The sequence below is a fragment of the Petromyzon marinus genome, chromosome 32 (assembly GCF_048934315.1).
Source record: "Petromyzon marinus isolate PM22_M1 ecotype Great Lakes invasive population chromosome 32, UKy_Petmar_22M1.pri1.0, whole genome shotgun sequence".
In the NCBI taxonomy this organism is placed as follows: Eukaryota; Metazoa; Chordata; class Hyperoartia; order Petromyzontiformes; family Petromyzontidae; genus Petromyzon; species Petromyzon marinus.
Genome location: NC_133698.1, coordinates 11,125,203 through 11,148,329, shown reverse-complemented (window position 1 = coordinate 11,148,329; position 23,127 = coordinate 11,125,203). Strand labels below are relative to the sequence as shown.

General features: G+C 56.4%; 1 protein-coding gene across 9 annotated transcripts in view; it reads left to right on the top strand.

Moving 5' to 3' along the window:
• LOC116948167 (pleckstrin homology-like domain family B member 1) overlaps positions 1–23,127 on the top strand; it is a 122,428-nt gene that overhangs the window by 48,964 nt on the left and 50,337 nt on the right. For all 9 annotated transcript variants that reach the window (XM_032964598.2, XM_076071284.1, XM_076071285.1 and 6 more), the window contains 2 exons: positions 10,503–10,601; positions 12,251–14,298. In XM_032964598.2, the coding sequence (XP_032820489.1) occupies positions 10,503–10,601; positions 12,251–14,298 (2,147 nt within the window). The remainder of the gene's footprint in view (positions 1–10,502; positions 10,602–12,250; positions 14,299–23,127) is intronic.

Sequence of the window (23,127 nt, the reverse complement as noted above, 5' to 3'; positions counted from 1 at the left end):
AAAGACGCTCACTGCATCGCGCACTCCGGCCGTCTGGAACGCTCTTCCTTCCGATGTGAGGAAGCCGCTGGAGCGATGCAACTTTGAATCGTCCAGATCGAAAACTAATTTCTTGAGAACTGCTTTCTGCGTGTCAGTCAGTTGTCCTACGATGAGCGAGCGCGGTTGGCTACGTGCGGCGCGAAAGAAGTCCGACATACGTACAAATAAGCAGGCAATGCCGTTCCCTCCGCATGAAATACGTAAATATTTTTTTTTATTTTTAAAAAATCTTAACACAACCCATCGGCTGCTCAGCCTCCCGGGAAGGGGGCACTGTTGTGTCGGTAGCGTTGGTTCACTACAGGCAAGGGGCCATCCGTTCAGTCCGTACGCGTGGAGGGGGGACGGGGGTTAACCCCAATGCTTACGCTTGCGTATGGGGGCGGGTCTACTGACAACGTACGAATAGGAAACAGGGGCGAGGGGTGAAGCCTCGATAATAATTTGTCGACATTGGCCTTCAAATGAGGCACAGTTCAGTGTCTTCAGCTGTGGCACGACAAGTACTAGCGGGAGAAGTGGAACTGTGGGAGAGGTGTCACACTTTGTGTGCCACCGTGCCCCCCCCCCCCCCCGTGACTGCGAGCTATCACGCAGCTCAGCAAAATAAGTGGCCAAGGTACGCAACTTTATTATTTAATGCAGCCGGCGGTGGACTATCTGTTTGCTTCAACACGTTAATATTATGAATCCTTGATCGTTTCTGCGTGGATTAAATATCGGCCGTTCTATAGGAGTCGGGGGAGGAGGAGGTGCGTCAGGCGTACGTACGCAGGTGGTGGTGGGGGGGGTGTAACAAGTCCCCTTGCCTACAGGGAGGGAGGGACGGGGTCAAGTTTTGACAGATTTTTGCGTGCCTACTCAATGGGTGGCCCCCAACACCCTGGGCTGGGTTCCACGCAACCGGGGGGCTGACGGGAACGCGGATGGGAGCGCTCACTTCGCGCTCTGCTTTAGCGGCGAGAAGTCAGCGAAGGGAGCGAAGGGGGGAGCGAGCGAGCGAGGGAGGGAGGGAAGGAATGAGAAAAAAAGAGAGAGAAAAGGAGGGAGGGAGGAGAAGGAATGAGGGGGAGAAGGAGGGAGGGGAAAAAATACATAGAAAACAGGGGGAACATAGAGAGAGAGAGTAAGGAGAGGGGGGTAGAGAGAGGGGGTAGAGATAGAGAGAGGTAGAGAGAGGTGAGTAGAGAGAGGGGGTAGAGATAGAGGGGGTAGAGATAGAGGGGGTAGAAAGAGGGGGTAGAGATAGAGGGGGTAGAGATAGAGGGGGTAGAGATAGAGGGGGTAGAGAGAGGGGGTAGAGAGAGGAGGTAGAGAGAGGGGGTAGAGAGAGGGGGTAGAGAGAGGCGGTAGAGATAGAGGGGGTAGAGATAGAGGGGGTAGAGATAGAGGGGGTAGAGATAGAGGGGGTAGAGATAGAGGGGGTAGAGATAGAGAGGGTAGAGAGAGGGGGGTAGAGAGATGGAAGGGGTAAGAAGGAGGAGCAGAGCATGCTTCTTCGTCTTGATATTTTGTGTCTACGAAGAAAGTAGCACAGATTGACTTTGTTTCACAAGGGGAAAATACGTATAATATTTCATTTAAAAGGGGGGGGGGAGCACATAAAGCAAAGCAATGAAAACAAAACCGAAATGATGAACGAAGCAAAGTGCCGACTAAACCAAGCATCTTCTTGTTTCCTCTGATCGTCAAGAATAGAGAAGGAACGAGGGAGAGAGCGAGGGGGGGGGGTCAGGAGCGGCGCGGCCACGTGGGTGCGCGGACCCCCCCCCCCCTCCCCGGGTGTTGCCTCGAAGCGCCTCCGTGAGTTATTTTAGGCGGCTTATTGAGCCGTGCCGTTGGCTCTCCCCCCCTCTCTTCTCTCTCCCCTCTCTCTTCTCTCTCCCCTCTCTCCCCCCTCTCTCTTCTCTCTCCCCTCTCTCTCCCCTCTCTCTCCCCTCTCTCTTCTCTCTCCCCTCTCTCTCCCCTCTCTCTCCCCTCTCTCTTCTCTCTCCCCTCTCTCTCCCCTCTCTCTTCTCTCTCCCCTCTCTCTCCCCTCTCTCTCCCCTCTCTCTCCCCTCTCTCTACTCTCTCCCCTCTCTCTCCCTCTCTCTCCCCTCTCTCTTCTCTCTCCCCTCTCTCCCCCCTCTCTCTTCTCTCTCCCCTCTCTCTCCCCTCTCTCTCCCCTCTCTCTTCTCTCTCCCCTCTCTCTCCCCTCTCTCTCCCCTCTCTCTTTCTCTCTCCCCTCTCTCTCCCCTCTCTCTTCTCTCTCCCCTCTCTCTCCCCTCTCTCTTCTCTCTCCCCTCTCTCTCCCCTCTCTCTTCTCTCTCCCCTCTCTCTCCCCTCTCTCTTCTCTCTCCCCTCTCTCTCCCCTCTCTCCCCTCTCTCTCCCCTCTCCCCTCTCTCTCCCTCTCTCTCCCCTCTCTCTCTGCTCTCCCTCTCTCTCCCCTCTCTCTCTGCTCTCCCCTCTCTCTCCCCTCTCTCTCTGCTCTCCCCTCTCTCTCCCCTCTCTCTCTGCTCTCCGGAAGCGGCCCCCTTTCTGTTTGCCGTGGCCACAGGCGCCGGGGGGATGAGCGTCACGTAAATGGCATCCGTGGGGGCCAACGAAAAGTCGGTGGTCTCGGTAAGAAGGGGCAGTGGGCTCCTGCACGCTGCTCCTGCACGCTGCTCCTGCTGCAGGCTGCTGCTGCAGGCTGCTGCTGCAGGCTGCTCCTGCACGCTGCTCCTGCACGCTGCTCCTGCACGCTGCTGCTGCTGCAGGCTGATGCTGCTGCTGCTGCACGCTGTTGCACTCTGCCGCTGCAGGCTGCTGCTGCACTCTGCTGCTGCAGGCTGCTGCTGCAGGCTGCTGCTGCACGCTGCTGCACACTGCTGCTGCTGCTGCTGCACGCTGTTGCACTCTGCCGCTGCAGGCTGCTGCTGCAGGCTGCTGCTGCACGTTGCTGCTGCAGGCTGCTGCTGCAGGCTCCTGCACGCTGATGCTGCTGCTGCTGCTGTTGCACTTTGCCGCTGCAGGCTGCTGCTGCACGCTGCTGCTGCTGCACGCTGTTGCACTCTGCTGTTGCACTCTGCTGCTGCACTCTGCTGCTGCAGGCTGCTGCTGCAGACTGCTGCTGCAGGCTGCTGCTGCACTCTGCCGCTGCAGGCTGCTGCTGCTGCACGTTGCTGCTACAGGCTGCTGCTGCAGGCTGCTGCACACTGCTGCTGCACGCTGTTGCACTTTGCCGCTGCAGGCTGCTGCTGCACGCTGCTGCTGCAGGCTGCTGCTGCAGGCTGCTGCACACTGCTGCTGCTGATACTGCTGCACGCTGCTGCTGCAGGCTGCTGCTGATACTGCTGCACGCTGCTACTGCTGCACGCTGTTGCTGCAAGCTGCTGCTGCAGGCTACTGCTGCAGGCTGCTGCTGCTGCTGCTCCAATCAAGGGGTCAATGTCTCGTTCGGTGAAAGATCGGGGTGCTGCGATGCCTCGTGTGTCGAACTTCTTTCGCACATTACGTAGCCAATGGTGCAAAAATCGGCGGGTGCTAATTACAATTAGCAGAATTAACCTATCGATAATGTTTATAGCGATAGGTCGATTGCACACCTATTGCACGCGTTTGCAAATAATGTGGTGTGCGTGTGTGTTAGTCGGGAGCGGTGGTGCAGTGGTGAATATCTCAATCTGCCCTGGGTCTCCTCTAGGTCGACTCAGCCTTAATTGAATACCTTCTGCTGTGTGTGAACATACAGCAGTGGGAAGACAAAGGTGGTCGGGCATAGTGTTGCACACACCACCCCTTCATTTTGATGTTTTCCGGCCTTCACAGGCGCTAGCGAACAGCACTCGCCCCAACAGTCTGGTGAAGGCTGCACGGGAGATCTTTTGGGGTTTGTTTTTCTGTTGTCAAGCAGATTGGGAGCATTTAACACTTCTAATGAAGTCAACGTCTGCAGATATTCTGAGAAAAAAGTTTTTAAGAAACTATTTTTGGAACAATTCTGGACATCATTATTCACCAGCGGAACATCACTGTCCTTGAATTGCAAACGTTGCGGATTTACACCCCAACACACCGGTGTGACTCATTCACGTGTTTTGTTTATGTGACAAACCTTGCTAATTGGCTGTCTGTCCGGTGGTGGTGGTTGTAGGTTAAACGACACGTTTATTTTTACGCGATCTAACCCAGAAAAAACGTGGGTTTTTTTTTGTCAGCCTCTGTCATCTCCCTTGCGAGATGAACTCCTGATCTCAATGAGCTCTCACCTGATGCATTGCAGAGATCATCATTGAGTCGATGATGACGATGGCGGTGGTGGGAAGGTTGTTCCAGCCAATGCAGTTCACTATGGGCGCCAAAGGTGGCGAGATGTTAACTACCTCGCCTGGTATACAGGAGGTCATGGGTTCGATCCCGACCCTGACGCCTGCTGCTGTATATTTGGAGTTTGCGCGTCTCTCTCTCTCTCCCCGGGTCCTCCGGGTTTTCCCCTAGAAATGTCCACATCATAAGCCACTTCGTTGAGCTATCATTTGTGGCCAGGTCCCTTCTGAAAAAAAGAGCTATACAGCTCAGTGGGCCTTACCTGGCGAAATAAAAAAAAAATAGATCGTTATTTCACGGCACGTGGTGGTTGTGGTGGCTGCTGGGTTATTTGGATGCCCACATTTCACTCCGCGCGCAGTCGCTCGCACCTCTTCACATTGTATTGTGCTCCCACCTCTTCCCATTGTCTTGTGCTCCCACCTCTTCCCATTGTCTTGTGCTCCCAATTTTGGCCTCACGCGCTGAGCGTTTCCACCCTACCGCGGGCGTTGCTAAAACACAAAACATAGCCACGGAGGACTTCGTAGGTTTTTGCAATTGTATCCAATTCAGTGTTTAAATGGTCCATTCGAAAATAAAGAAACCCCCTTTGTCTGGCTATTGTCGTCCCACGCACGCAAAGACAAAGGCCCCTTCCTTAAAAGTCCGGGGCCATAGCTGGACACGTGGCCCCGGGGTTCCGAGGCACCGAGGCAGCACCGCTGAGACCCTGGGCTGACATCCAGGTATCGGCCACGCGTTATTGAAGCGGGTTCCCGTGGTCTTGAAAAAATATATAATTTGGTGAAAATTCCCTCTAAATCTGAATCGCCGACGTCTGTTTGGCGACTGCGTGACACATTCCTCTGAAGCGGGGCACGTGGGAAAGTGCGTGTGGTGTGGATGAGGGCCAATCGAAGGGACTTCACAATGTCATCTTCCACAGGTCATTCTCTAACAGTGTGCGGTGGAAGAGGAGGTGATGCTACTAATCTGACAAATTGCTTCAGCATTATTCTGGACAGGTGGGAATCTACGGAATATATAACTCTGTTTTTCAAGGAAGACTTGGGTGTGACAAATTCAATTAAAAAAAACACAGCACGATTTAATTCAGCTTCTCTCAATGCCTTTCAGGTTTTCCTTGAAAACGAGACTCCTACTTTCATTCCGTCGTTAAGTCTCGCTCACCGGCCATCATCCCTTCGAGCGACACGTCCTGCCCTCGCCCACGTTTGCTTCCCTTCACAGTCGGCACGATGTCTGTCACCTGCGTGCGTCCTCTCCTCCATACGCAACGTGTTATGTCTAACGGTGCAAATTCTGCGCTTCTTTGCAGACTTTCGTGACTTGCGTTACGTTGTTTTTGTCAATGCCCGCGTCTCTGATCCGCATGTCATCGCGTTGTCATATGCACCGATTAAACACATTCCTCCGTAGGCAGCGTGGCATGTTAGGCTTACATCAGAGTACGTATACCTCGGCGGCTATTGAAGGCGGACGAAGATCAAGTGATCAACGGGCGTGGCAAGCAACTGGAATAGTTGTGCAAAAAATATAAAATATGAATTCCATGCCAGATGCGTTTAGGCGGCGCCTATTTCAAGGCTGGCACGGCCCAAATCTTAGCCTGGCTTTCTAGCCGGCACCAACGCAATTCCCCACTGTCGCTACTGTCAACCGCACCAAGCGATCGATTTCTGGCTGAGTCCACCGAGATTGAGGTCCGCACGCCACGCTCGATCGCCAATCCCGCTACCGCCGCCGCTACCGCCGCTGCTGCTGCTGATGATGACGGCGATGATAATGCGTGCGGGCAGGAATCGAGCTGTGGGGGAGCTGCTTGGGCGTAAGTGGCGACCGGCGTTCCGTCGAATCTGGCGTCCGGTAATGTGACCATTAGTGCCGCGCGCACTCTGCCAATTCCGCAATTGACCCACGTGGCGAGATTGCCCTGACTCGGCTCTCTCGCTCTCTCCAGGCATGCGGGCAAATTGACGCACGTGGCCGGGGCCGCGCTTTTATGTCTGACCGCAGGGTCTGCCGGCGCGAGGGGTTTCTGGAAAAAGCGCCCAAAAGCCACCGCCGCTGTTGGTTATTACCGCCAGCGGTGTGGCGCGGTTGGCATTGGTCCCCGCTGCAAGGAATGGAATGTGCCCGCACCGCACCCCCCTCCTCTGCCTTCAGCCAAGCTCCTGCCCAGTGAAGCGTTCATCGAGCCCCAACGTTGGCACGTGGGCCCGACGTTCCGTGTTTACTGGGCGGGGGGGGGGGGCTCAGACAAACGGAGAAAAAGACTCCCCCCCGCCCCGCTTAGCCTTAACAGACTGTTGGGGCAAGTGCTGTTAGCGAGCGCCTATGAAGGCCGTCACCGCACACGAGGGGTTGGGTGGCCAGAACCACGCGCGGCCGCCTTTGTCTCCCCAGTGGCGATGTTTACACACCGCACCGGGTACTCGTTTGAGGCTGAGTCGACCTAGGGGAGGCCCAGCACCGGTCCAGATAATTATCGCCACTGGTTGTTGGTGGCCGTGAGCGGAAATCGAACTCGGGTCGACGGATTCGTAGCGCAGCGCGCTGACCGTGACACTGCCACTCAGACACGCAGCATAGACACACACACACACACGATCATTGTTTTGTTTATGCTTTTTGTTTTGGTGCCATTTCTTCAATTGATAATTCATGTTTTATTTTACTTGGTGTAGTAGGGTTTTCATTTGCTTGGTGCGCGTGAGTGTGTTGGGCTCTCTGTCGCTCCGTACATACAGCGTTGTGGGATGCTGTTGGTATATATAAAATGAAAGCATTATTATTTTTATAATCTACGACTCATAGCGCGCCGAAATGCGATAAAAATGGACTTGCGACCGAATCACCAGTCGCCCACAAGGCCACATGCCGGCAGCTCCACGCCTATTTTCTTCCACATATGGCCGACGGCTGATCAGCGATTTTATCCGCTGCCCGATATTAGTGGAGTGCTACAGCGTCGCCACCGCCGCACGGCATTCGCCCGCTCTCTTAGGGAGAGAGGGGCGAGCAGGAGGCACAGAAAGTGCTCGCCACGAATGAACCACGATGCCTCGCCGACGTCGTCAAGGAGCATAGACCATCGCGCCACACCACGGTCATCCTCGCCGCAGCGGCGGCGGTGGCGGCGGCGTCAGCGGCTGTTGGCTATCCAAAAAAGACGATCGCCGCGTCGCGCGCTTTCGGATGCGCTTCTGCGGCCCGCTGGAACGCGCTTCCTTCCGACGCCGGGAAGCCACTGGGAGCTACGTTCTTTTAAACCGTCGTCTAGACTGACAAACCCGTTTCTTTGGCACGGTTGGCTACGTACGGTGCGAAAGAAGTTCAGCGTGCACGCGTGCCGCCGCTGGCGAGCGGGGAAGGCAGCAGCCGCGCGATGGGCCTGCGCCGACCGTGCCTTTACGCATGGTCGGCCAATTCCCCGCTTGCGTGTTTGGAGGGAGGGAAAACAGAGGGCCCAGGGGAATATCCCGTGTGTGCGATGGGGGGGGGGGGGGGCTCTCAATAGGGGCCGCACAGATGGATTCACGAAATGCCGCCGCCGCGCCTCCATCTCCCCGCGCACCCTCGCGGGTTTGGCCACACCACGGTTCTCTGCTGCGATCCGCCAACCCTTTGCCTCGCCGAGCACCGGATTACCAGATTACAACCGCAGGGGGTGGCATGGCTACTTATAATACCCCATGCGCTCTTGACTGCCCAGTGCTGATATTCGCACAATAAGCCAAGCACTCATTTTAGGCTGCGTCAACCTAGAGAAAACCCAGGATCGGCTGAAATGTCACCTATTTTTTTTCAGGCCACAGTGTTATTGATGAATGTGTTGTGGTTTTTGTGATTCGTATCCTGAAAAGGCAAGTACCGTTATCGAGTGGCACCTGTGAAGGCCGGCTCGGCACACGAGGGGGTGTGTGGCTAGCACCGCGCCCGACCGCCTTTGTCTCCCCAGTGGCGATGTTTTTACACCGCACCAGGGGGTACTCATTTTAGACTGAGTGGACCTAGGGGAGGCCCAGGACCGGTTCAGACAATCGTCACCGGTGTTGGTGGCCGTGAGCGGGAATCGAACTCGGGCCCGCCAGGTTCGTAGCTCGGTGCGCTCTAACCGCTGCACCACCGCTCTCCATCACACACACACACATCACGCATCAGCCCTTGGATCCCCACTAAACCAGGCCATTGTGTTCCCTCCTTCACTGATTGTATGGCTCTCACTAACCCCCCCAACCCACTCCTCCCCTCCCCACTGGACCCGGCACCCCCCAGCCCAGCACCCCCCCCAGCCTCCCAGCCAAGTGGAAATGACTCAGAAGCTCCACACGGATGGGGGCTCCCTTTGTTAAAGGTCGTCGTCATGGGAACGGGCAAAATCATTCCTACGGCGGCGGCAGAGGAGGAGGAGGCTGTTATTAGAAAGGGATTTCGCCCCCCTACCCAAGGTGGTGTGCGGAGGAATATGATGATGATTGTAATGAGTGTTATTTGTGCGTCGGATTAGGTCATGTGCCGTGAGCTGGGATAGCCGTGACGGCTATTATTTGTTTTTGGTGACCCGTGTATCATAGATCCATCGCGGGAGTGTGTCTGTGTGTGTGTGGTGTAATTATCTGAACCGGTCCTGGGCCTCCCCTAGGTCGACTGAGCCTCAAATGAGTGCCAGGTGCGGTGTGTAAATATCGCCACTGGGGGGGGAGACAAAGGCGGCCGGGCGTGGGGTGTTGGCCACCCACCCCCTCGTGTGCCGTGCCGGCCTTCTAAGGTGCTGCTCGCTAACAGCACTTGCCCCGAAAGTTTGTGAAGGCTACACGGGGGATCTTTGTCTTTGTGCATGCCAAGGGAAGCCACGCAAAACAAAAAAATCCGCGTGGACGTAAAAAGGAACGAACGAACACGCTGGTTTACATGAATAATAATAATAATAGCAAGCTGCTCTTACACCACGAGCTGCCTTTCACCACGTCTCAAGGCATCGACCGCACACGCAAAAAGAACAAAGGGTAATAAAGTAGGTGCCAAAGTGAGAGCAGGAGAGAAACGAAGCTGATTATAGAAGAAAGATCTTTCCCCAAAGCCTGATCTCCAGTGGTAGGGGTGGTACCACAATGTGGGGGGGGGGGGGGGGGCTGGGGGGCACCAGTGGAGGGTGGGGTCCCACATCCTCGTGGGGGTTAGTGGCAGGGCTGGGATCTTCTCAGCTGGTGTGGTTGGTGTTAGTGGTAGGGCTGGGATCTTCTCAGCTGGTGTGGTAGGTGTTAGTGGTAGGGCTGGGATCTTCTCAGCTGGTGTGGTTGGTGTTAGTGGTAGGGCTGGGATCTTCTCAGCTGGTGTGGTTGGTGTTAGTGGTAGGGCTGGGATCTTCTCAGCTGGTGTGGTTGGTGTTAGTGGCAGGGCTGGGATCTTCTCAGCTGGTGTGGTTGGTGTTAGTGGTAGGGCTGGGATCTTCTCAGCTGGTGTGGTAGGGGTTAGTGGTAGGGCTAGGATCTTCTCAGCTGGTGTGGTTGGTGTTAGTGGTAGGGCTCGATGTTCTCAGCTGGTGTGGTTGGTGGTAGTGGTAGGGCTGGGATCTTCTCAGCTGGTGTGGTTGGTGTTAGTGGTAGGGCTGGGATCTTCTCAGCTGGTGTGGTTGGTGTTAGTGGTAGGGCTGGGATCTTCTCAGCTGGTGTGGTTGATGTTAGTGGTAGGGCTGGGATCTTCTCAGCTGGTGTGGTTGGTGTTAGTGGTAGGGCTGGGATCTTCTCAGCTGGTGTGGTAGGGGTTAGTGGTAGGGCCGTGATCTTCTCAGCTGGTGTGGTCGGGGTTAGTGGTAGGGCTGGGATCTTCTCAGCTGGTGTGGTTGGTGTTAGTGGTAGGGCTGGGATCTTCTCAGCTGGTGTGGTTGGTGTTAGTGGTAGGGCTGGGATCTTCTCAGCTGGTGTGGTTGGTGTTAGTGGTAGGGCTGTGATCTTCTCAGCTGGTGTGGTTGACGTTAGTGCTAGGGCTGCGATCTTCTCAGCTGGTGTGGTCGGGGATAGAGGTCGAGCTAACGACAGACTCACGTTGCCAATGACCGAACTTTGCTCTCTTTCCCCAACCGCCAGCTGTGGCCTCTTCCCCCACCGTTCTCCGTTCGCCTCGTGTGCTCACGTCTCTCCGCTCTGTGCCCGCTGTGTACCTGCAGGGTGCATGCTGTGCCTGGGGGAGTCGAACTTCTTCCGGTTCAACCACCCGGCGCAGGCGATCCGTCTGCGCAGTGGACTGCAGCCCGCTGTCGCACAGGGTGAGCGGAGACCTGCCTACCGGCATCTAAATCATCACGAATACACGTGTAGCGGTACTGCACGTGATACAATAGCATCTTATTACATATCCAATTTGTTTTTTAACAGGTAAGGGCGCACTGAGCTATGTAGCCCTTTTTTCAGAAGCGACCTGGCCACGAATGATAGCTCAACGAAGTGGCTTATCATCACGTGGACATTTAGAGTGGCCAAATACTCCGAATGCGTGGACGTTGATTCTAAATGTGGAGGGAAAAACCGGAGTATATTCCACGCGACCACGGGGAGAGAGACACGCGAACTTCAAATATAAAGCAGGCATTGTCAGGGTCGGGATCGAACCCACAACCTCCTGTATACCAGGCGAGGTAATTAACCTCGCTTGGTATACAGGCTGACATGAAATTAAAGCGGGCACTTTGGAAGCGAGTGTGTTTTTGCCCATGTATGGTGTCATGGCGGCGAAGGTGGTGTGTTTCAGGACACTTTAATACACAAACGGACATCAAATAAAGCGAAAAGCAAGTACTTAGACTTTTTAATGATTTAAATGCCTGTCTAAGAGCAAGAAAGTATTTCAATCCAATAACCTTCTTCGTGAGCAAACACAAAGAAGGTTATTGGTCGCGAGAGCCTATGTGTCCAAAGTATTTAAACTTAAAAAAAATAATCTTCTTTGGTTCTTTCGGTAAAGTCATGTAGAATGAGAATAAAATAATAAATTGATAAAATAAAATAACACAATAATATTTTATCAATGTATTATTTTATTCTCATTCTACGTGACTTTACCGAAAGAACCAAAGAAGATGAATCATTGCAGTCACGAAAGCTTTAAATCGAAATTTAAAAAAATTCTGTTTAAGAGCAAGAGTTTTTTTTATTCGCGTGCCATCGGTGCGAACGAATCATTCGTGGATCGAGACGTGTCGCGTCGTGGTGAAGCGACACGCCCCCCTGATCTCCCTTCCCTCTGATTGGCTAAGACGCCGTTTTCTTTGACGCCGTTATATGGGCAAAGACACACGCCCGCTTCCAAGTGTCCGCTTTTATTTCGCGTCACAGCTTTTATCGTGTTACAACGCGGCACCTCTCCCCCTTCACTTCCCAACAGCCGTGGTGTAATTGGTGAGCAGCCCTACTGGACTTGCAATCCAGAGGTTGCCGGTCCGATTCTATCCCCCGGTGCGGCAGTTAAAACAACGGTGCAAGTTTCTTAAAACCAACCCCCCCGCCCCCGCTCGCCGCCACTGTCCGCCGTACAGTGTAAAATGGGTACAGCACAGACGATCGGCAGGGCGTAAACTACGGGTTAGGGCCCACCTCTTCCCACACTTCTGGTCAACATGAAAGAGTAGAATAGTTATCATCTAGAGTTCGCCCTGTTGGAGGTCCTTCCACGGACAGTGGCGTGCGTGCGTGCGTGTGTTCAATTTCCTTCGCGCCGTACGTAGCCGACCGTGCTAATCGGAGGTGCGGTATTAATATATCATTAGAACGATTAGAATTGCACCGTGCTCGCATGAGAATCGCACCGCGCGCTCACGTGCAAGCATGTTGGAAAACATGAGCGGCCACGTGCCTTTTAAAACCACCACGGTGTTGTAAGCGCAACGGATGCCTGTTTGTGTTCCTTGCGCCGCGGCAGATTTAAGCAACATGATGAATGGCAACCACAAGTCTAAGCCCAAGAGCCAGACTACCTCGCCCGGCGTCCTAGCGGGTACCAAAGCCAGCTCCTCGCCCGGCCGCTCCTTCGTGGGCCCTTCCACCGTCCCTCCATCGCCCGGCGCCGACTCGAGCCCCTCCCCCACCGTCCACCGGGGGCCTTCCAACGTGCCGACGTCCGCCTCCAACGCGCAGTACCAGACGAACCTCAAGCTGTACATGGGCTCGCTGGGCAAGCAGTCGCTGGCCCCCAACTCTCCCGTGACCAAGTCGGCGCCGGCGGACGCGACTCCCGGCAACTCGCGCTTCTCCTCCTCGTCCTCCTCCTCCTTCGCGACGGTCGCCACGACGACGGCCGCGACGCCGTCTCCCACGAGCCCCGGCAACATGTCGGTGGGCTCCTCCGGCTTCCGCGAGGACCCCAACAACTCCGCCTCGCCGCTCTCGACCGCCTCCCCGCTCTCGTCGCCGTCGGCGACCGGCAGCTCCAACGGCCGCTCGGACGCCGTCCCCGTGCCGGCCCCGCGGTCGTCGAGCTACACCCGCGGCGCCGCCGCGCCGCCGGCGCGAGCGTACGGCGCGAGCGGAACGGCCTTGGCCCTCGCAGGCTGCGGCGGCGACGACGAGGAGGAGGAGGAGGAGGAGGAGGAGGAGGAGGAGGAGTCGCGGTCGAGGGGCGCGCGCCACTCGGACGCGGGCGGCCGCCCGGGCGGCAGGGGCTCGCACGATGGTTACTGGAGCGAGAGCGGCCGTGACTTGGACGCGTACGGCTTGGCTGCGGCCGGAGGAGGAGGCGGAGGAGGAGGCGGAGGATCCCAGTACCTCCCGCCATCTTCCTACGACGGCGGGAGGTACGAGCGCGGCCGCAAAGAGCCGTGGGACGTCCTCTCTCCGAGCGACCGCGACGGCCGTCGGGACGCGTGGGAGGGCGGCCCCTCGTCGGACGGCGGCGGCCGGCGTGCGTGGGACCGCCGCCTGCTCGCCGGCGGTGGCGGCGACTTCGACCTGGCGTCGCTCCGCGGTGGCCCGCTGGGCTCCTCCAGCGTCGACGTGAGCCGCTTCAGCCCCGTCGGGCCGTGCCGCCAATCTTCGAGCGTCCCCTCCAGCCCTCGCCTGCCGTCCAAATTCCAGCACCAGCAGCAGCAGCAGCCTCCGACGCCGGGCCAGAGGTCCAGGGCCCTGCAGGAGTACTCCCAGAACCAGTGGCGCGAGCAGTACCTGCAGGACGCGAGCGTGCTGGCGCGCTACGGCATCGCCATGAGCGACTTTGGCGACGGGCACGCGCTCGCAAGCTACGGCGGCCGCCGTTCGCCCGCGGGGCCGGGCCGGGCGGCCGACAATTGCCGCGGCGCGAGGGAGCCCCCGCCGGCGAGCCCCTCGTCCGTCCGCCGCGCCCTCGCCTACCACTCGCCGCTCAAGCCCACGCAGTCGACGCCGGCGCTCAACTGGCTGCCCTCCTCCTCCGCCGCCGCCTACCCATCCTCCGACTCGCCGGACGTCACGGCGCCGCCGTCGGGACACTACTACCACAAGCGGACGGGCCGCGCTGGCGGCGGCGGCGGCGGCCTCGACAGCCCGCTGCTCTCCCGCCGGGCCCAGCAGGCGGGCACGTTCGAGCGGAGCCCCTCCCCCGGCTTGCCCTCCGACGCCCGCCGCGGCCGCCCCTACGACCCCGAGCCCCCGCCGGCGCCGTCCGTCCTGGGCGCCCTCCCTCCCAGGCCGAGGCCTCAGCCCCGGGCGGGCGCCGGCAGGAGCCCGAGCCCGGCGCAGGCGTACGTGCCGGCGGCGCCGCAGCCGCGGCAGAGGACGAGCTCGCTGGGCGGGCAGGGAGTGTCGCGGGCGCTCGCCAGGGCCGCGGGTGCCGCCTCCTCCGCGGGCGTCGCGCCGGCGCTGTCGCCGATGACGGGGGGGGGCTTCCGCCCGCGCAAAAACAGCATCTCGGAGATCGGCGCGGACGAGGGAGAGCTGATGGACTACCACCGGCGCCAGCGCGAAGAGCGGCTGCGCGAGCAGGAGATGGAGCGGCTGGTGAGTGCGTGAGTGCGCGGGCGCTTGGGTGGGTGCGTCGGTGAGTGGGTGGGTGGGTAGCTGGGCCAGGGAGTGCGTGCGTGAGTGGGTCGGTGGGTTGCTGGGTGGGTGGGTGTGTGGGTGTGTGGGTGAGGGGGTGGGTGTGTGCGTGGGCCAGATTAAGCAGGACTATGAAGCAAATAGAAATCTGCGCAAAAACAGCCGTGTCACAAGTGAGAAATCTAAAACATTGAGTGTAATAAATTCCCCGTAGCGCAAGTCGGCTCGGGCAGATCATTTACAGTCTGATCATAGCACGATTACAGCTAAGTAACAGAAACATTAAACAGCTACAGTGTGACGATTGTTCTAATAGTGTATGTCGAATGCAATTGCAAAGACATATTTTATAATTTTTACTTTACCAGGTAAGGCCCACTGGGTTATATAGCTCTTTTTCAGAAGCAACCTGGCCACAAATGATAGCCTAGCGAAGTTATTACGGCCAAACACTCGAAACGCTTGTTATTTATCAATGTGGAGGGAAAAACCAGAGAACCCAGAGAAAAATCCACGTGACCACGGGGAGAGAGACACGCAAACTCCAAATATACAGCAGGCGTCAACGTCGGGATCGAACCCTCAACCTCCTGTACAGCAGCCGAGGGAGTTATCATCCCGCCACCCTGGTGCCCCGGTCAGCCACAGGCAGAGGACAGGAGGAGGGTCGCCCTGATCCGGCCTTGGCCAGGGCCAGGGAGCCAACAGCGCGGACGGCCAGGAGGGGTGAGAGGGCCATTCCAGACACACGGAGGCAGCGGATGACCTCCCTCCCGTTGCACAGGCCAGCAGCGTGAGCGGTAACGCAAGCACGCAGTCACCCAGGCGTCGTGCCATGGACCCCTGGACGCGCTGATTACGTTGCTCGACAATGGACGATCGGCGTGAAAACCAAAAAAAAAGCCCCGTCCTGCCGAGCTTCCGAAATAGCCGCTTGGGGGCACTTGGGGACACGGACGATGGGGTCGCTCGGAAGTCGTCGCCGTGTGCGATGCTCCGGTGCCCGGCTCGCGTTACGGGCACCCGCGCAGGGTGGGGGCGGGGGGGGTGGTGGGCAGCGACTCGTCCCACGCGTGACCCTGTAACCGTGTGGCCCTAACAACTATGAGCCATTTTTATTTTAACCAGGTAAGGCCCACTGAGCTGTACAGATCTTTTTTTCAGAAGCGACGTGGCCACAAATGGTAGGTCGACGAAGTGTGCGTGTATGTATGTTGAACTTATTTCGCGCCGTGCGTAGTCGACGTGCCAATCGGAGGTGCGGGCGAAGGACAACAAACTTAAACACAAAAGTCAGTTTTAAAGAAATGCGTTTTCAATCTAGATTTGAAAGTGCAAAAAAAGCTCCGGACAGACGCAGAAGCACATCTGAAAGAGCGCGCGATGCGGCGGCGACGCGCACGCGCACACACACACACGTCAGTATGTGTGTACTTAGGTGTGTGTGTGTGTGCGTACGTGCGTACAGACTCGCACAGAGGGTGTGTGAGACAGCTGCTGCCCGGCCAGTATCAGCTTCGCGGGATAAATAATGCATCGGAATTGGCAGTAGGCGAGCGGATGTGCGCACGTGTCCACTCTCGCTTTCCTTGAGCTGGGATTTCTCTCCCCTCGCTCGCTCTCTCTCTCTCTCTCACCGGTGCTGTAATGTGCGATCTGTTTATTTGTGAAGGTAATGTCGCTGCGGAGAGACCGACCGGTCTGTAAGTCCGTGATTATTATTGTTGACTCGACATTCCATCACAGATCTGTTATCTACACATCCCATCAGATAGATGTTCTGACAGTCTGCTCTCCCGAGACCCCATCGTCAGAGACCGGTCTGTCTGGCTATTCTCAAAATTTCAGCTTCTAGCCCAATTAGAACACCATGACATTGTACATCGGTGAGTCAGGCCGGCCAGCCACGATGCTCTACAAAAACAAACACCGAGACCACAGAGCGTGACACAAACACCGCGGCTTCCGATTCCGGGAGAGAGAGAGAGCGCAGAGCTGCGTGCAGTATTCCGGCTCGGATGTCCCCAACCGGGGGGTGGGTGGCTCGCGTAGTCTGCCCCCGTCCCTGGCGTGCCGCTTCTGCCCGACCCCCCCCCACCCACCCCCCCCCTCTCCCTCCTTCGATTCGCGAGCACCGCTCCGACGCTCCGACGCTCCACGGCTCCACGGCTCGCCGCGTCGAGCGACGACAACTCCTGTACACCAAGCGAGCGAGCGAGCGAGCGTCGGTCAGCGCTCGTTTCTGTTGGCCGCTGGCGGAAATTCCACGTTCCTATGGAGGGAGCTGAGGCTAAGCGCCCCCCCGGTACAGGAGTTAACTCGGCTGTGGAATATTCCGCGCGTGTTCTCTGTAAATCCGCTGCTGGATGGGAGCGTTCCGACGCCGCGTGGGTCATGGGAGGTGAGTTGACCACGTAAGAATGGGTTTTACCCTTTCTGGCAGTAAAACAGTTGTGTTAACATGTTAAAACGCCAAACAGAAACCTTTTCCCAAGGAATCGTGTCTGCATTAACCACACGTACTTGTGGTGAACGTGCAAACAAAACAACACCATGCTCTGGCAGTATATGATGATGCATTGTCCTTGAAACTGATTGGGTCCACACCAGAGACGGCTTTCTTTAGAGCCTAGACTCACTAACAGTGTTAGACCAGAGGACGCGAAAAAGGCGAATAGCATTTTGTCTGTCCGGCTGGCAAGGGAGGTCCCGTGACGTGTTTGACCATACTTCACCACGCTGGTCACTGTGGCATGCTGTGGAGGCAGGGAAGCGTAGATTTGGGAAGGAATAGAAGTGCAGTACAACGGTGGATTTGTGCGATCTCTGCTGCCGGCGGTCGTGGCACACGATGAGCTGGCGCGACCACCGGGGGGGGGGGGGAGGGGCCCCCTTGCGCCGCACAGCGAATGGTCGCGCCTCTAGTGGCTGCAGGCCTCACTCAAATAAATTATGTCCACAACATAGAAATCAATCATCATTATTTACAGCCCTGTTTCACGCCACCGGATGAACGCCTCCCATCGCCACGTCGATCACCTGAGTTGTTTTGACCATGCTTCGCCATTCTGGTCAGTGCGGGTTGGTGAAGTTGGTTGGGGCGGGGTGTGTAGGACCAGTTCAAATATCGCTCGCCACCGACGTCGGCCGTGGTCGGGAATCGAACCCGGGCAGCCTGCCGCGGTCATGGCATGGCACGCTGATCACTGCGCCACCGCTCCGCCCCGTACGAATCGACAAACACCGGTGCTCGCTCGCGCGATCCGATCGATGATCCGTGAGCTCGGTGAATCGATATCAATTGTCAAAAGCCGTGCATCCTAAGGCCCGTTGCTGGGTACCCGGAGTCATCAGCGTGTGGATTAAACACCCCGGCCAGTGTAAATTACTTTAGATGCATCCTCCCACCCCCCCCCCCCCCCCCCCGGGTAGGAGCGGGTAAGCGCAGAGGGTCGCTCGATGCGCCGCTAACCTGGAAAGCCGAGGTCAAGTCCGGGCCTCAACAACCCCATCACTGAGCAGCCTGTTGAAGTTTGGTCAAATGACCGGCACCGCAATCGGGCATGAAGTTTATTTCGTTTAACCGGGCGAGAACTCAAAGAGAGCGGGGCAGTCTCATGCGCAAGAGTGACCTGGGAGGCCTTCATCCAGCAGTGGAGAAACAAAGTACTGCGGGGATTGCAACAGAGTTAAATTGACTATTTTTATTTTAACGAGGTAAGGCCCACTGAGTTATGTAGCTCTTTTTCAGAAGCGAGCTGGCCATCACAAATTATAGGTCAACGAAGCGGCTTACCGTCGTGTGGAAATGTACAGCAGCCAAATACTCTGAACGTGGAGAGAACAACCGGAGGGCCTGGAGAAAAATCCAAGCGACCACGGGAAGAGAGAGAGAGAGACACGCAAACTCCAAATATACAGTGGCAGGCATCGTCAGGGTCGGGATCGAACCCACGACCTCCCGTACAGCAGGCGAGGTAGTCAACATCTCCTAGCCAACGTGGTGATGACAATGATGAGAGAGAGAGAGACACGCAAACTCCAAATATACAGCAGCAGCAGGTATCGTCAGGGTCGGGATCGAACCCACGACCTCCTGTACACCAGGCGAGGTAGTTAACATCTCCTAGCCAACGTGGTGATAACAATGATGAGAGAGAGAGAGACATGCAAACTCCAAATATACAGCAGGCATCGTCAGGGTCGGGATCGAACCCACGACCTCCTGCATACCGTGCGAGGTAGTCAACATCTCCTCGCCACCGCGGCTCCCTTTTTAATGAATTAATACGACGCGACACATCCTCCTTCTAATTGGCGTCCGAGTTGATCTCTGCCACTTTCCTGGAAAACTCCCCGGGGTGCGTGCGGACACCCGGCCCCGTCGGTTTAACTTTTCACCTTCTCCTCTTTAATTATTCCCCCTTGTTTATTTTCCCCCCTCTCGGACGGACCCTCCTGGCATGCCTCCCAACCCCGGCGCTCAAGTTTCCCCCTCCGTGGCCCTGGGCTCACAGAGCTAGAGAGCAGCTGTCTTACCCCCCCCCCCCACGTCTTACCAAGCCCCCCCTCACCCCACCAAGATCCCTGCTCCCCCCCACCTCCTCCACCCACCCCGCTGCACACAGCCCCTGTGAATAAAAGACACTCTGCAACTCGGGAAGCGTGCAGCAAACAACTCGCAGGGTCGTCCGCCCCCCTCCGAGCTGCCAGCCGTCCCCCTTCGCCTGACGACTTCCCCTCGAGCAACGGACCTTCTTCTTCTTCTTCCTCTCCTCTTCTTCCTCTTCTTCTTCTTCTTCTTCGACGACGACGCGGAGTCGCGGCGGTGGCCGTCGTTTCCGCCGTCGTCGTTACTTTCTTTCCCTTCCCCAAACGGCCCCGGTGCCCCCCCTACATGGGCGCGTTCGCCTGGAACGTCACCGTGTCGGCCGCGCGGAAGCTCAACCCGTGCAGCTTTTACCGGCGCTTGCGGCGGTCGCTCGCCATGGTCGTGGTGCTGCCCCACGCGACGCGCCTCTCCGTGGTGAGTCCGGCCGGACGTCGTTCGTTCGTGCGTCGTTCGTGCTCTAGCCAGCTGCTGGATGCGCGGGTGCATGGTGAACTTCTTTCGCGCCGTACGTAGCCAAGCGTGCTGATCGGAGGTGGCGGGGTAATGGAAACAAACTGAACACAAAGAGCAGTTCTGAAGAAATGAGTTTTCAGTCTCGATGATGATTTAAAAGTTGCATAGCTCCGGTGGCTTTGTAATATCGGAAGGGAAGAGCGTTCCAGGCGGCCGCAGAAGCTGCGTCTGAAAGCGCGCGTTGCGGTGACCACCGCCATTGATCGATGCTGAGCTCAAAGCCGCTGCGGCGAGGACGACCGGAGGTCACGTGATGATGGTTTACGCTCTTTGTGTGTAACGAGCGCGGCCGCGTGACGTATTAGTTGGACAACCGGTTGCCAATGCGTCTATCGCGAGCGCTGGACGGACACGGTCGGATCGCGCGGTGCCCCGTCGCTGCTGGGCGTGAGATATAACTCGGAACGCAGCTGGCCTGGGTAAGGCACGAGAAGAATAGGGGCAGAGCTCCATGGTTCCAGCGAGTCGCGTCCCCCTCCGTCGCAGAGGCACGGAGAGAGAGAGAGAGAGAGGGGGGGGGCGAGAGAAAGCCGACAGCGACGGTGATCGAACGGAGATATCGCGAGCACGGCATGGTGGAGTTTTCCGGCTCGCGTCAACGCTTTCCGGCCACTTCACGTGAAAGACGATTCGAATTATTCGCGCCGTGCCAAACAAAGCGAAGGCCGCGGAGGAGTCGACCGAATGTCTTCCGATAACTCAACCAAGCTGCCGGGGTGAGACGCGGAATTGCAACGGGCGATCGGAACGATTTTGGGGAAGTTTTGCGTCGTGAGTGAGGAAACCTGAATGAAGGGCGTCTTTGAGAGCTCACAGCCCGGCGCAAACACGAGCCGAATGAATTCGTGTTCAACGCGTGGGCTTTCGCGAGCAGTGGTGTTCTTAATAAAGGATTTAGTTTGGTTAGATCGCGTAGGTACAAGCGAGTAGCTCCTCATCAAGCGGGCGAATCTGGTGGCTCATCGCCTGACGGAGCTGGTTGTTGTAATCACCAGCGAAACGTCGGACTCGAATTGTAAATGCTTGGGGTTTACGCTGCAACACACCGGGTTGTGCTGAAGTAGTAACTAATTGGCACGTTTTGTTTTGCGTGACAAACCTTGCTCATTAACTGCGTCGCATGGTGGTGGCGGTTGCGGGTTTAACGACACATTTGTATTTACGCGAGCCCCCCCCCCCCCCACACCAAAAATAAAACCCCTTTTGTACGGCGAATTAATTTTATCTGCTCAGAAGAAAAAATAATCCGCGATGCCATTCTGTTACGCGCCATATCCCCCCCGCCTTGTCATTCTCCTGCCCATTGTGTGCGAGCCTCATCCTCTGGGGAGTGCGGTGCTGTTGAGCTTAACGCGCTACGAACCTGGCGACCCGAGTTGTATTCCCCCTCGCGGCCGACGCCAGTGACGATTATCTGAACCGGTCCCGGGCCTCGCTCTAAGGTCGACTCGGCCTCAAATGAGTAGCTGGTGCGGTGTGTAAACATCGCCACCGGGGAGACAAAGGCGGTCGGGCGTGGTGCTGTGTACAAAAGAGACAAAGGTAGTACGTAATGCATGCAAAGACAAAGATCCCCCGCATAGCCTTCACAGACTTGTTGCTGTTGGCGAGCACCCAGCAAACACGCCCGGCCGCCTTTGTCTCCCCAGTGGCGCTGCTTACACACCGCACCAGGTACTCATTCGAACACTTTGTTATTCAACACAATCAATTACATTTGCTCCAGCTGACCAAAACATCAGAGCCCCTTTTGTTGCTGTCTCAGTGAGAAAGTTAATGCCACTGTTCATTATCTTTCAGAAGTATTTACTGCGTGTAAGTAAATGTTGCATTTTGCCATGCAGCGATTATGCTCGTGATTAATGTACATCGATGTACTAATGTTGCAACGATCCCTCTTGCGAAAGTGCTACGGTATATTTTATCTTCACAGGGGTTTCTTTGTTTTTTTTTTAACCCATTTGCAAATTAGCGGTGCGATTGATGATGCATATTTCATATTGGTACGGCGAGACGCGATATGATTTAGACGGCCCAGGCAACGGGTTCTATTAGCACAGCGCTGGATCATGACGCGTTGTTCTACACACTCGCGGACTCTGTCGCTAGTATCTCAGCCGCTCCGTGGACCGTGAGCTTCGTGGAAGGTCAAACGCGGAAGATCCCTGGGGGGGTTTGATCACCCGCGAAGCTGCTCACGGTCCACCCCTAAACCGCGATCCACCGCACAGACCGTGGCAGCAGATGCCGATGCCCGATGCACAAATTGGAAAATTTAAAACTCCTCCAGCAGTGTGTGACTGCTGTGGCCGTCCGGAAACAGAGACCGTAACGATGCAACGCCCCGGTCCACGGACGCCGAGGGAGACATCGCGGCGACGATGGCACCCCGCTGCTCCTGACGCGGTGAACCGTGGCTTGACCACGTGAATGTGAAATTGTCGTCGTTGCTCTTGCATCTACATCAGCCGCCGTGCGACAAGAGGGAGAATCTCAGCCCCCTAAGGAGGAGGCCCCATTGAGCTCAGTGGCTCCGTCACCGGGACGATAATAGGCGACGTTTCAAGCTATGGGCCTTGCTCTGAAGAAGGGCCATTGCTAGGAATGTTGCCTATTATTATTTTTCTTTTTAAGGCCACGGTGTTATTGACGAATGTAACGGGTTTATTTTTTTCTATCAGTAACTAATGGTGATCATTATTAATGTATTATTTTCCAAAATGTTTGTTCCTTTTTGCCAGCTGTGACGATTGTTCTGACGCAGAGCGTCCTCTCTGTGATTGGATGTAATCGATCACATGCAGACTATTTCATAGATGCCCCGTTTGATTGGGTCGAATTTGTGGAGAAGATGATGATGATGATGCCGTTACCTTGGAGTGACCCTTTGAGTCACGATGTTGTGAACTTGACTTTCCCCGCACACATTGCGACAGAGAATTGTTCATCGCATGGAATAGTGATGAATTTATTTATTTATTCTGATTCCAATCTTAGCATCTTGCCACCGTGGACGCTGGCGGTGGCTAGGAGATGTTGACTACCTCGCCTGGTGTGCAGAAGGTCGTGGGTTCGATCCCGACCCTGACACCTGCTGTATGTTTGTAGTGTGCATGTCTCTCTCTCTCATCATCACAGTGGCTAAGAGATATTGACTACCTCACCTGGTATGCAGGAGGTCGTGGGTTCGATCCCGACCCTGACACCTGCTATATGTTTGAAGTGTGCATGTCTCTCTCTCTCATCATCACGGTGGCTAGGAGATGTTGACTACCTCGCCTGGTGTGCAGAAGGTCGTGGGTTCGATCCCGACCCTGACACCTGCTGTATGTTTGTAGTGTGCATGTCTCTCTCTCTCATCATCACAGTGGCTAAGAGATATTGACTACCTCACCTGGTATGCAGGAGGTCGTGGGTTCGATCCCGACCCTGACACCTGCTATATGTTTGGAGTGTGCATGTCTCTCTCTCTCATCATCACGGTGGCTAGGAGATGTTGACTACCTCGCGTGGTATGCAGGAGGTCGTGGGTTCGATCCCGACCCTCACACCCGCTGTATGTTTGGAGTGTGCATGTCTCTCTCATCATCATCACGGTGGCTAAGAGATGTTGACTACCTCGCCTGGTACGCAGGAGGTCGTGGGTTCGATCCCGACCCTGACAT